The following is a 13,819-nucleotide window of genomic DNA, read 5'->3' on the forward strand; positions in this document are numbered from 1 at the left end:
TGTGATGCTTTAGATATTTTCTTATTTCCGGTTGTGAACTGTGCCTTCGCCCTCTTTGCTTGTTATCAAAGAAAGAAAAACCAGCAGCAGCTTGTTTGGGCTTTCAAGGTAAACCGTGTCCGAGCAAAGATGGCTGAGCCGCTCTTGTTTTCCTCCTAATCCTGCACTACGTTTATATTAAGAGAAAAAAGCCTCTCCTATGACTACTAAACCATTCACACTTCCTAAATCAATCACGAAGTGAGCACGCTAATATTAAGCAAGAGCCTGTAAATATTGCAAATGGTAGCATGGAGTCTCTTCTATGGTACGTTCGTTTCAATACAGACGTCAATTGGTCCACAAATTAAATGGCAAAGTTCTTTACAAATTGCAGTACTAGTTTCAGAGCACATAAATTACGGACTTAATTGGGATAGAGACAGGTTTGCATTCCTTCCACATCTTGCCCTTATTGACAATATTCCCATATTCTATAGATAATCACCACTAGTTCACGAGCAAGGTCTAACATAACTTATTCGTTGTATACATATACACACATACACATTTTATATGTTATTTTTTTAAAAAAATAAACTAATAATTAAAAATCAATGATTGCATGATACTATATTTTAGCATGATATAATTATTAAAATCTAGTGAATATATATATATATATATATATATATATATATATATTAAGATATTTAGATTGCAATATATGACACACCTTTTATTTTTTTATCGACTTGATGTATAAATTAGAAACATTAAAATACATGAATTTTTATTTTTTTGGCATAGTGTAGATCATGTTTGACAGTTTAGATCTTCAACTTAGATGGTTTATCATTGATTTGGAATTCATTACCCCTTTTTTAAGATGTTAATGTAAAGTCTATCGAATGTTATACATGTTCATTTCGAGAGGAAAGGTATCAACAATTCTCGATTCAAAATTTATGACAAAGAATCCAAGTTGAAGATCCACATCGTTTATTATAATTTATATCACTAAAAATATCTCAAAACAAGAATTCGATATTTTAGTGATCTCTAATCTATGCATTATATAGACGTAAAAATAGATGGTTTTCATCTATACATATTAAAATATGTATAGATTGAAAAATAATAAATATTAATACTTAAATCATAACAAAACATAGTCTCATATCATTTTAACCGTATATTTTTTCATCCATTAGTTAAAGGCCATTAAAATTTATGATTTCTAATTTTTAATTATTTCTAGTGATATAGATTATGATCGACCTTCATTATTTATTTGGGAATTAAATACTACAAGTATAACCCTTTGTCTATGTGTCTCTCTAGGAATCAGGATGTCTATGACAAATTCAATCATTTTACAATAAACATTTGCCATGAACATTCTAATAAAAATAAAAATTACAAAATATTTTGCGAACGTTCCTCCTTGGCGGACTACAACCAACCAAAACTTTTAATAACTATGTCACCTAGATCTTTTAATTTTCACCTTATAGCCTGCTAGGTTTGTTTAATTGATGTAGAATTGTTATCTTAAAGGAGATCTTCTATACTTTCGCACATAAGGGCTCTTGCATCTTAACTCCTTCATCAAGTTGCACTCCATTAGAAAAAGTACTTCCACAAGTCCGATGCAAGTCACATCGTCTACACTTATTTAATATAGTCAAACTCAAGATACGAAGAGGCTCCTCAAGAAAAGGGAAGGTGGCGTACTTCCTAATCATAAAACTAACAAAGGATCCTATATTACGTAAGGCATCACGGAGCATTTGTACACGGTCGGTCCTCCCTTGAGATGCTTGGCCAATAGCTGCTTCGATCTAATCAAGATCCATGGTGCCTGCCATGGGGATTGTTCTTCACGGACTTTGGTGCACACTTCCAATGGCCGATTTGCCTCCATTTTGCTGCCCCTGATAAGCACTGATCGATATAATTTTTCTTTTTGTTACAATAACGTGTATGAGTGCAATAAAAAAAAAAAAAAAAAAAAAAAAGGCGGATAGAAGGACGGCAGCTTGGTCCTCCCAAAGAAAACCTTCTCAATATGAGATTCCTTCGCCACGATGCCCGAGGGCGCAAAAAGACAAGCTTCCTCGGCCAAGCCATGACAATCGAACCAGTGGCCTGCGAGGTTGGAGCCCAGCACGTCGTCATCCACATCGGCCCTCGCCATGGCGGCTCGCATGGCCTCCGTGGGCTTGGTGTCTTTGACCCAAATTTTGGAGGTTTCTCTCTCTCTCAAAGAACAGGTTCCAGTCTTGCCAAAATTAGGAAGAAAATGTTACGGACCCGATCTCAAGCCGTGCAACCACGGACTACTGACCTCACGCCGCACCATTGAGAAAATCTCCATCAATGGTCCGGAGAGGAGGAGAAGAAGGCCAACGATCCAATGGCTCGAGAGCTGCAGATTGGTCTAATTATGCAGCTTCACTTCTTTAGTTCAACCAGTTGGCATCCCTCTCCAATTGGATTGTTTGGTTGCTTGGATTTGAGTTTTCTGCCTCTCTCCTTTTCTTCCTACTTTCACCTGTCCGAGCTTGCCAGTGGTATATTCTGTTTATCAACGAAATATTATGGTGAATTTCCATTGTTCATCCAGCTGCCTAATTTGAAAGCTGAGCTCTTGAACTTGGCTCAGCATGGTTAAATTCAGCAATTAAAGGGCCCAGCGTGCGTCAGGAACTGGCATTCACTTTAAAGAAGAATAATTTCGATACAAACTGATTTCAGAAATTCTAGTTTTGAGCAATGCAGAAAGAATATTGAAGATCCGAGCTACATTTTATGTATAGCTGAAACAGCAATCGAGATCACCACGGCAACAGGCTTGAACAAACATCATCACTATCCTAAGTGGCAAATGCAAGATGGTCTCAAGTTCTTACAAACATCCTGCTTCGAGCCTTGAAATTCAAAGGTCTCCAGAACTTTCAAGCTATAGACTGCAGGCACCATCGAGGTAAGATTTCTAGCAGTCAACAGCCAGCCACATATTTACTCCGCACCCAAGAATCATTTACGAATTGGTAATGAGCGAACAATTTGAAATGCTTAAATGGCCACACTCTTTAATTCTGCACTACCACCCAAAAAATAAAATAAAACAAATCAGAATAAGATTGAATGTAATATAAACTTCGGTAGGCATTTACTTGATTTAAACTGTGTAATGTAAAATGCGTCAGGAGTGCTCCTCATGAGCTAATGTCTACTTCCACAGCCAGCTACCGAGCTAAACAAGATCGCTCCATGACCAAACAGGGACAAGTGCAGGCACATCTGGCACAAAAGAGAGGAAAGATAGCAACAAATTTCGGCCATTCATTTCTTATTCACCAGACAACTAGAACAAGAGACACTTGTGAAGAGGACTTGATTATAAGATCATAGAGCATGCCTACAAAATTAAAGATAAAGAGTAAAGATGGAGTCTCAGTTGAATATTGCACACAACTTCTCACCTTTTGCCTCCAGAATGCAGCATACCAATTGCTAATACATTTCAGCAATCACTTTGTAGCAAAGGTGAGGCACGCATGTAATACAATTGTCTTTTTGGAACAATAAGACTCCGTCATTAATGTTGTCCACAATAACAACATTACAGACTGTTTATATACAACATTACCTTACTTCAGGCACATGAATGCATGACACCAACACAATCTTCTTACTGACAGAAACTGCAGCATATACAAATTATATTACTATATCTTGACCTTCACTGGAAATTCAAGAACAATCCATAGATGTCATTGACTTATTCATAGGGTCACAAAATTTAGGACATCATGACAGCACCCAAGATCTGTCATCCTCATCAACTGTTCAGCTCCAGATTGACCAGTCAAACGGCATAGAGCTTTATGACCTGATCTATTTTGGCACGGCAAACAGGGCATCCCCAATTCTTCGTTTTGATCTCCTTCAAGCATGGCATACATCCAGCCATGTGGCCGCACGGAATGCATGCCCCCTCCGCTGGGGCATCCAAACAAATAACACAAAACCCAGAAGTACTATCATTGCCTTCTTTAACTTCACTGTTCCCAGGTTTGGAAAAGCTTGAAGTACTTGCACGATCTTCTTTAACTTCGTTAGTTGCAGGTTTTATCTCTACAGTTGGCATGCTTATATCAACAGGACTGGCATCTATCGACGGATAGTGAATGGGTCCATCATAAAATATCTCCTCAACAATTGGTGGAGCAGAAGGAACCAAAACTGTGGGAGGTGTCTCATTTGATGGAACCATAATTGGAGTGTCAGGTTGGCTGGTAGTAGGCTGTGATGCACCATTACTTGGACTAACTTCAGGAGCAGCCCATCCATTGTATGCACTGGTATTTGGCTCGTTCAGATGTGCTTGGGCATTCATTTTTGAAGGTGCAGCAGCATCTGGTGAACCCCAGCCATTGTGAGTAGAACTATCAGATGCACTCCCCCAGCCATTAGTGTTGCTGGTCTGAGTAACTGTTTGGACATCAGGCACTCCCTCTGCTATAGCTGACTGAATAGAGGCATTAATGGCCATGGCTAACTCTACATCTTCCTGGTTCGATGTATGTGTGCCTGTTAATGCTGCTGATGCATATGAGCTTATTTGTGATGGGGGCGGCATGGGTCCACCTACTGGTGTTACTGGAATGTTATTATTCATCTGCAAAAAAAATTTTGCTGAACATCAAGCAAAGTAAAGGTAGTAATGCTACTAAAATGTAACAGAAAAAGAATAAACCTTTTAAAGACCTTATTATGGAAGCAATCAATCAGCAGTGACTAGAGAAGCTTCAAGCCAACCCCTACCTACATACCCTATTTGCAACATATTTTCTGGTTCTGAATGAAATTCCAAGATTAGTTCTTAGTCCCCATATGTTCTCTCTATTCTCGCAAGCTTAGTTGGAACAAAGTCCATCACATAATGAATTTACACTTTATGCCAGAATTTAATTGGAGACAAAAGCATCCAGTAATACTAATTCTTGGTCTGTACCAGAATTGCCCTCCTGAAATTCCTATTAGATTCTTACACTATCATTCACTTGTATCCTTAGCAGAACAATCACAAGATGTAATTACCTGAGGAATTCCTCGGCATGCATTATAGAACCACTGTAGTTGTTGCTTGTCACCTTCATTTGCTGATAAAAACTTGTACCGTGTTCCTGTGAAGAAAGAGCAAATTAAGGTTCAGAAGAACCCAAATGTCACTAAATTGCAGACAACTTTAACCAGAATAACAAACCAAATTCAGAATTAGTGCTAAAAAACAGTAAAGAAAGGTCCTCTGGGCTTTATCTAGCCTTATTCTCTGTTATAATGGTATTATTAAAGAAATCACAACTAATGACTGTTAGTAGCAACTCTTATATTTGCAGAGGAAAGGTTTAGCCAACCTCAAGCTTAATAGTCAATGTTTCTGCCAAAAAGGAAGTATATGAAATAAAAAAAAATTATAAACTAAGTTGCATATACAATGAAAGCAAGATAAGTGGTGACTCTTTAAATTTCACATATTGAAACTGGCAGGTCTGAAAAGCACTAAATAGAGCATGCCCTCATGAAAACAATTGGGGTACCTAGTGTTACGCTACATTCAAGTCATGAAGACTAAGAAAAATATATCATACTAGTTACAGATGGAGATAGGTTAAGATACGTTGCAAGAAAATCCTGCTAAGAACAGGATTATTGTCAAGGAGGGTATAATCAGCCGGATAGGACTCATTGTTCAACTTCACAAATTTGCCCAACTACCTTCTCTAAGATTTATTAATAAATTCATTTTACAGTCTACCACCAACAACTTGATGGAATCCTATCACGACTACCTACACAATAATTGTATATCAGAAGATTTGCATCTTTGGTGACATAAACTAATGCAAGCAACCAGTATAGAACAGACATATTGCACTTACAACAGAGGAGAGGGGATGGATAGCGGCCCTGAATAAGTTCAAGTAGAAATATCTCTAGGGTAGGAAGAGGGGAATGGGTGGGATGTACTTTTCACCCATTTTAAATGCATATATTTGGTTCAAATTATATATTTGGTTCAAAGAGAACGCTTGAAAAAAAAATCATCTTCATAAATGTACGTTGTTAACCACCTAAGCTATTCATAACATGATCTAGTATCGTTTAATATCTTCAGGAACATGTTATGAACACCAAAATAGCTAACAAAGGGCAGATTGCTGGACGGCTGTCACAGGATGGATGATGAACACCAAATATGGATGACGATGATCCAGAGTCTTTGAAAGACACTAATAAATACCTCCAAGGTTTACTAGATAGCAAATATGTGAAGAAAGATAGCTGAAATTTAAAGTGATAAATAATAACATAAATAGGAGCCCACTGTGTAAAGAAACAGCACATAGCCAGTGAAGTGCCTGCCTAGGCACCAACCTAGGTGCCCACTGCCCAGATCGCCACCTCACCTAGCGGGCAGGTGCCTGTGCAATGGGGCTGCCCAGGCGACCAGGCTGCTGCCTATGACAACCTTGGGGCATCATTTAGCAAAATTTAAGAAAAACAACAAGTTTAATGTAGAGACATACTAGTGGCCTTGTCAACAACAACCACAGAAGGATCTGGCTGGTTAAACTTTGGTTCTTCGATATGAGCTTTCCAAAGTGAAATAACGATGCGTGGCTTCGCAACCTGTTTGCCAATAAAAACCTTAGCAATGGAACATTAATTGTTTAAGTCATTGCATATCCTGTCGTAAATGTAGAAAAAATTAATATGGACAAACAAAAGAAAAAGTCAGTTGCGGAAAATGAGTTGCACATGTTGAACTCATGCAAATTAAACATCAAGTGAAAATTTTGTGAGCTATACGTGGTCCAGTATCAAGCAAAGTTGAGTCACACATCAATTTACGAACAGTTACTCTTAAGGCATTCTGACTCTGCTCTTATCCTACATCAGCTTCTTCTTAGGATTGAACCACAAACGACGAGCAATACTACAGAATTACACATTCTAGTTTTTTAAGGAGGAAAAAATGCAAACTGAACCACAAGAATACTGAGAGACCCCCCAAAAATGCAAATATGATTTTGAGAACATCCTGAACTCAAGACTTAATTAGCTAATTCTAGCCAAACAGAGACAACAGGGCCAATCTCATTATAGCATACTATACAGACAAACAACACTTAAGATTTGGATAGAAAATTTTGTTCCATACATAGTGGTTGATTCTGCCACACAGCATCTCTCTTAGAGTATTTGGCAATAAAAAGAACAATTCTCCAACTTATAATATCACTAAAATCCAGGCAACAAAAAGAACCTGATAGTCTAGTAGTGCTATTGTGAGATGCCTTGCTACCTTGCTGGAATCGAGGCTTCTATTATTTTTGTGATCATAGTAAACGAGAAGCTGCTGCCAGTGGACCTATACTCAGTCTAACTTGATGGTCCTAAAACCTTTGCATATTTCTTCATAAGAAGTTTCATTTGTAGGTTTGAAATGCTTGGACTTGCAAAAGTTAATTTACCTAGCTGAAGCATATGTTGATCCATGTCCAAATTTTATATAGAAGATAAGATTAAACAAAACTCCAACAGAAGTCCACTTTCCTTCAAGAAGTTGATGTTAAGAACAAACAGAAAATCAAGCAAATGAGATTCCAACAATGGAATTTCCCTAAGAGTTGAATTCCCCCCCCCCCCCCCTCTTCCCAGCAAGTCCAATGAATTATCTGCATTTCAAGCACATTGCTGAAACTTTTCACCTATTCAAAAGGCAATATCCTAGATCTCCTTCCTCCCCACTGCATTTCCAATCCACAATTTCATCTCCTGATAAAGTTTAATTTCTCTTCCTTAATAGTTGCAATAAGGAATTTAGTCTTGTTACCTTCTTCAACACAGAATATCCAGCTTATAGAAGACCTCCTTGTGCTTTAATATTCCTGTATCAGATTCAACATTTCTTTCTAATCCCTTTCATTTAAAATCACAGAAAATCTCCTCTTTTTTCAGAAGTCCATTGTTTTTCAATTCCATTTTTTGATATTCAACTTTCTAAGTTGTGAGATAAAGTTGCAAGTATGGACTAACATAGTCATCTCAGTCATCAACCACGAACAAATTAGGCCTTGAATAATACTGCATTAAATGGTCCTGAACCGAATTTCAGTGCTTACGAGAGGATGGTTAAATGATCTGAACAATGCTAACCAAGGGGATCGACAATGTTTTGCTACCCTTGAAAGATAAAATAATAAGCATAAGCAGAGGATCAATATGTAAGCTCATAGAAAATGTGTGAAGCAGCTAACTTGAGAGACACGCGCTCAAATGCGCAAAATGCTTAAAGCAATTTCAGGATAGAATTTTCTGCATTACTTAAATTTTGGAGTTAATTTTGCACAAACACCCAGCAAAAACAAAATAACAACCCACTTCTTCTCTAACAAAGATTAACGTATACTCCTCTTCTTTCTTTTTTAGTGGCAGATAAACTTTTAAATTGTAATTCCTCTTTCCATCCCCCTATGTATGTGGAAGATATGTACAATGCATTAGAAATGACAAGGTAGAAAGGCACCCCTTTTCCATCACCAAATAAATTTAAAATAATGTCCTCTTTTACGTCAATAAAGGCGTAAAATTTCCAGTCGTCCATATATTAAACCAAAACCACAAAGGAAAAAAATGTTTCAAGATGCACTAGACAGAACCAATAGGACCGGTGCTACTAAGCTATCGTCACATCATCAAAGTGGCATGCATGCTACTAAGCTATTTATCTTCTCATGTACTTATACGATTACTAGAATTTTTTCCCAAGCAAAATGGTGGCAAGGAACCTCACAATAGCACTAGACTATCAGATTGAAGAAGTTCTGAATACATTAACTATGATATGGCATCATGTACTAGTGATGCTTCAGCTATGATTTCATAAAAAAATAGTTAAACTTTGGTATAGTTCTAGTTAAACTAAAGTGTGACAGTGAGGACTTATTCCAATAGGTGTCATTTATTGGATAATGCTGATCAAGTCATGCATGTGTACTATAAGTTAAAAAAAAATTCCTTAGGCATAAACCCCTTTACATGTAGGTTCTTTTGCACATATAGCAGTAAACAGGTCCTTCTGTAATAATGAAATGGTGTAAAACAAAACCAGAACAAGTTCTAGTTCACTGAGATCAATTATACTAGATATGCTTTTCTTAAACCCAAAACCAAGTTTCTTGCAAGTTGGAACTGATCATATATTTTAATAGAAAGATGTTTTAGGAAAATAAACAATCACTTACAGACTTTGGTAGGGGTACTCACTAAAACGTATAAATAGAGCCTAACATGGTTCGCCATAAAAATGGGTGAGAAACCAAACCCTCCCTCTAAAATTAAATAATTCAAACTCTCAAACATAATATACCTTTTATTCCATGCAACAAACAATAATATCAGGCACATCCACTATAGTAACTAAACAAAGGTGCTCATGGATGCATGTAATTTAACAAGATAAATGGAAATTTATCATTTTATAATTTATGTTTACACAACAAGTTTCATTGGGGTATATTTGCTTCCTTTTTCATGCATACCTTGAGTACAAACCTAAAATTGCAACGTTTTGTTTGCTAATTCTCAGGCAATGAGGAGCTAACCCTAGATGGTAAAATCATGAGTAGTTATAATAGAAGAACATTTATCAGATAAAGAAAGAAGAACATCGTTTACAATATGAAATGATGAAAAGTAAATCATAAGCTGGTGCTTCTTTGTTATACCTGCAGGTCAGGATATATAGCTAACTCAAACTTCAGAGGCCTTGTCGGATTACGGGAATCGCAAGGTAAAACCACAGCCCAACTGTAAAATAAATGCAATTATGATCAGCATGTATGTTGAGCCTTTCAACGGAAGCAAAAAATTCAAATACAATGTAAACTGTAAGTTAACACAGTCCAAAATCTGGACAGCTGTCTACAATTTTTAAATTAAAAATAGATCGCATTCAAAAAGGAAACTTAAAATATATAATTGAAATATGTACAGACATTTTTCTTGACATCAGCTGTCGAGCAAATGCTTCCAAAAAGCCCGGCCCATAATGCTCCCGCAGCCAGCCAGAGAAAAGGCATATTCGACTCTGAACACAAGATACCACATATAATGTATAAACAGCATAAAACAAGAGAATGAATGATACCGTACACCTAGGTTAAAATTCAAAAAGTGTCTACCAAGCATACCTCAATGGCACGGACAACATTGCAGTGCCCCTTCTCTCTAGCCAAATCAAGTGCACTGTGACAATCATCATTCATGATGAAAGGATTTGCTGAAAAAAGGTTAAGCAGGGATTCAGTATCACAAAGAATCAGCAGATAACGCAAGTTTGCTATAGAAAAATTTAAACATAATGTTTAACTAGATATACCTCCATGAGAGAGAAGTAAATGAACAGTTTGCTCGAGGCCTTTTTTTGCAGCATGATGCAGTGGTGTTCCTGCATGAGACCCTACAGTGCACAAAAGAAGCACAAGACTTTTATGCCCCATGACAAATGATCAACTGTTCCATAACTAAATAATCATATATGAGTACAATGTTTTGCTGAAGCAGAACCACTAAATACACTCTTAAAATATAATAAGGTGTCAGAGTCAGAACCTATCTGCTAACAGGCTGGCTTAATGCCTTAACATACAGAGTTAAAAAAAAAAAAAACTCCATAAAGTGGATCTTTAGCTTTCCTAATGTCAATAGACTAGATTTGTGGCATAATGTTTTCATATAATTAAAGCATAGATAACATATAGAGAAAGCACCTAAGTATATGTCTAATATTTACATAGAAAAAATAAACCTTAGGCAAAGTTATGTTGAACCCCAAGGTTCAAATATGCATGGACAGAACAGAAGGGAGAGAGACAAAGCCTAGAGAATAAGAATCCACAAAAATTTCTCTCCAGCTATGCTCATTTCTATCACCATCTAGCTGTGCATTTTTCTGAATTCAACTAAACACTTCATGTACTTTCATCCCCTATGTTTCTTACGAAACAAAGTCCAAAATTTCATAAGACAATAAACTTTAACTAGACAATTATACTCTAACCAAAGCAACTTAGGTAAGTCCAGACTAAATTCCAACATCCTCCTTAATTCGGATGATCAATTCCATCGTATGGTAATATGGGCAGTGCTATTTTCATCACATAATACTGAACCAGCGATTGTCTCATGAAAGAATCTGCGCCATCCATGCTTCTGAAAACTTCAGAAACTTCTTTTAACAGCTGTCCACCTCTGATATAACACGAATGTTGTGCAACCAAACTTTTGACTTGATCCAGTGTCTCGTTCCCCAGCTTATCCTGATCACGTACACTAAATCTTCTCATGTCTTTCATGTTGAAAACACTTTGGATGCATGCCTCTTCATTTAAAGAGGTTTTCCAACCACAACACATCGACCTTCTGCAATAGGATCCTTGATCTTGTCAACCAAGCTGTCATGCATTACTCCCAGTCTTAATGCATGCATAATTTATAGAATCACATTCATCATCAACAAGGAAAATATAAGGATAAAATGCATCTTCTCATAATTACTAGATGATTCACATGCACAACTGCAGTGGTCACCATTTTCATGAACCAATCTGGCTTCTCTTCTTCCTCCCTGGATCTCGTCATTCATCTTCTCCAGATAATTTCAGGCTTTTTGCTGTTTCAACCTTGAGATCTTGTCGACAACCTCATCCACTGCTTCGTAGATCTAGGACCAGGCTACTTTGTCCTTCCAGTTTTATTGCAACACCTCCTATGGTTGAGAGAGCATTGGCACTCTAGCTCATCGACCATCTCAGCATAGCCATTCTCCACCAGATCCGCTAGCTCCTCAGATTCAAGCAGGTATATCACGTCTTGATGATTCATTGTGCAAGAGTTTCTTCCATTGCACTTTGGCAGCTTCCCCCAGACAATCCAATCCGTCATGATAATCTGCCTTTGACATCCAACTTGCATGTTTGACTTCACTCAACCTATCAAGCACCGCTCACTCAATCAATCATCATTGTTGTGCTGGCTAGCCCCTGGAATCTGACCAGTGGTTGAACCTGCAAGTTTAAATATGCATGCAGCAAAAAAAGAGGAAGCATACAATCCCAAAAAAAAAAAAATCACCTCTAGCCCTGTTTGGTTCTATCAATATATGTATATATAACAGTCACTCCTCAACACAGCAGGCCAAGGCCTTCCCGCTCAAACATGAACACCATTCGGCTATGCACCTTAGATTCATCTAGAACACTTTACATACTACATACTAAATCCCTATTTTTCTTTAAATTAGGTTAGTACTTAACAATATCCTTGAACTCACAAAATGTTAAACCTCGTCCCAACAACCAAACATCAACCCAATCACCTTAGACTAACTCTAAGTTGCACTCCATCTACTTGTATGAGCTAAAAAAAGTCAAGCAATTCGAAAGTTACTTTATTTTCCTCAAGCATAGAAAAGTCACATGCACATCTTAGACACCAAGCACACTTAATGGAAAATAATTTAATTTCTTATTTTCCAATCACGAGGACCATAGAATATCAATCGTTTTTATCTTGCACCTATAATTCAAAATAGCTTCGGTCACTAATTTGCCTCAATGAATTTCTCAATAGTTGTATAAATCTAACCAACATGTTCGACATCTCGTACCAATGCTAGACCATGAAAAATGAGTTCAAGGCAAAATGATTCACAAGCATTCAACTATTTCCTCTACACTACAATAGTGAAACCGATGCATGTATGTCCCTTCTTCTTGAAGTTGTCAATCCATCAACCCAGAAGTAAATGGCCATAGAATCACAAAGTGAGAACGAGAATAAGTCTCTTACCAGGCCGATAAGCATTCACATTGGCACCCATCTCGATTAGCGCTTTTGCAACATGCAAGAGATCATGCCTCATGCATGCAAGGATCAACGGGGTCTTCCCTTCTTTGTCTATCCACTGCAAAAAAGATTCCATCATCCAATCCAGAACTAACGCCACCCATAATTCCAAAAATATCAAAGAATCCAACATCCAAGTCCTCCAATAGAAAATACGAGTAAGCTTACCTCCAATCCGGCACCTTGGTTGCGAAGAGCCCTGATCCCTTCAATGTTGCCATAATTGACCTGCTGGTAGAGCAGCTCATCCTTGGATTGCTGCGCTCCCATCAATAATTTTCCTCGAGAACCTTAATTATGCACCAAAACAAGAGAGAAACCCCAGGAGTGGGCGCTCCCAAGGCTATCAGTAGCAAAATAACCGCTCCAAAATCCCTAATTTAGATCTTTGCGCCCTTCCAAGATTCAGCAAATTGGACCGTCCGCTGGGGTTAAGGAATCAGAAGCCAAAAGTTCCTCGAAGCTGCGAAAGATTCGAACTTTCTTCGATAGATCCTCTCCGCTTCCAAGAGAGCACCGCAGTCTCAAAATTGGAACGCTTTTCCGCAAAAATTCAGCAGATAGGTCCCTCTCTAGGGATTCCGGAGGAATCAGAACGTCGAAATTCCTTGCAACTTCGAAAGATTCGAACGCACTTCGAAACGAAACGGATGGACTTATATTTTGGGTGACGGAGGAAATTGGGGAGGAAGAAACGGAGACATCGTTCCTTAGAGATGAAGCGATCGGTCTCCTCCCCGGAAGCGAGTCCAACGGTGCGATAAGTCTATTCTTTTGAGTTTTGACCTTTCAGTTTTTTTCGAAACGCGGTTCTTTTGGTGTATTATATTTATACAGACTCGCCGCGTTGACG

At 37.7% G+C, this 13,819-nt stretch overlaps 1 protein-coding gene across 1 annotated transcript; it reads right to left on the bottom strand.

Annotated features, from left to right (window-relative positions):
- Positions 1 to 3,548: 3,548 nt before the first annotated feature.
- On the bottom strand, positions 3,549 to 13,769 carry LOC103703941 (putative E3 ubiquitin-protein ligase XBOS34). The gene is made up of 9 exons (XM_008787019.6): positions 13,135 to 13,769; positions 12,910 to 13,024; positions 10,439 to 10,519; positions 10,251 to 10,339; positions 10,056 to 10,147; positions 9,786 to 9,867; positions 6,582 to 6,684; positions 5,092 to 5,177; positions 3,549 to 4,669 (listed from the first exon to the last, which is right to left on the bottom strand). Exons 1-9 carry the CDS (start codon positions 13,234 to 13,236, stop codon positions 3,857 to 3,859), a joined length of 1,563 nt encoding a protein of 520 aa, XP_008785241.4. The 5' UTR covers positions 13,237 to 13,769; the 3' UTR covers positions 3,549 to 3,856.
- Positions 13,770 to 13,819: the final 50 nt, after the last annotated feature.

Source organism: Phoenix dactylifera, chromosome 6 (genome assembly GCF_051530095.1).
Source record: "Phoenix dactylifera cultivar Ajwa chromosome 6, Ajwa_hap1_PhDact_Kaust_v1.1, whole genome shotgun sequence".
NCBI lineage: Eukaryota > Viridiplantae > Streptophyta > Magnoliopsida > Arecales > Arecaceae > Phoenix > Phoenix dactylifera.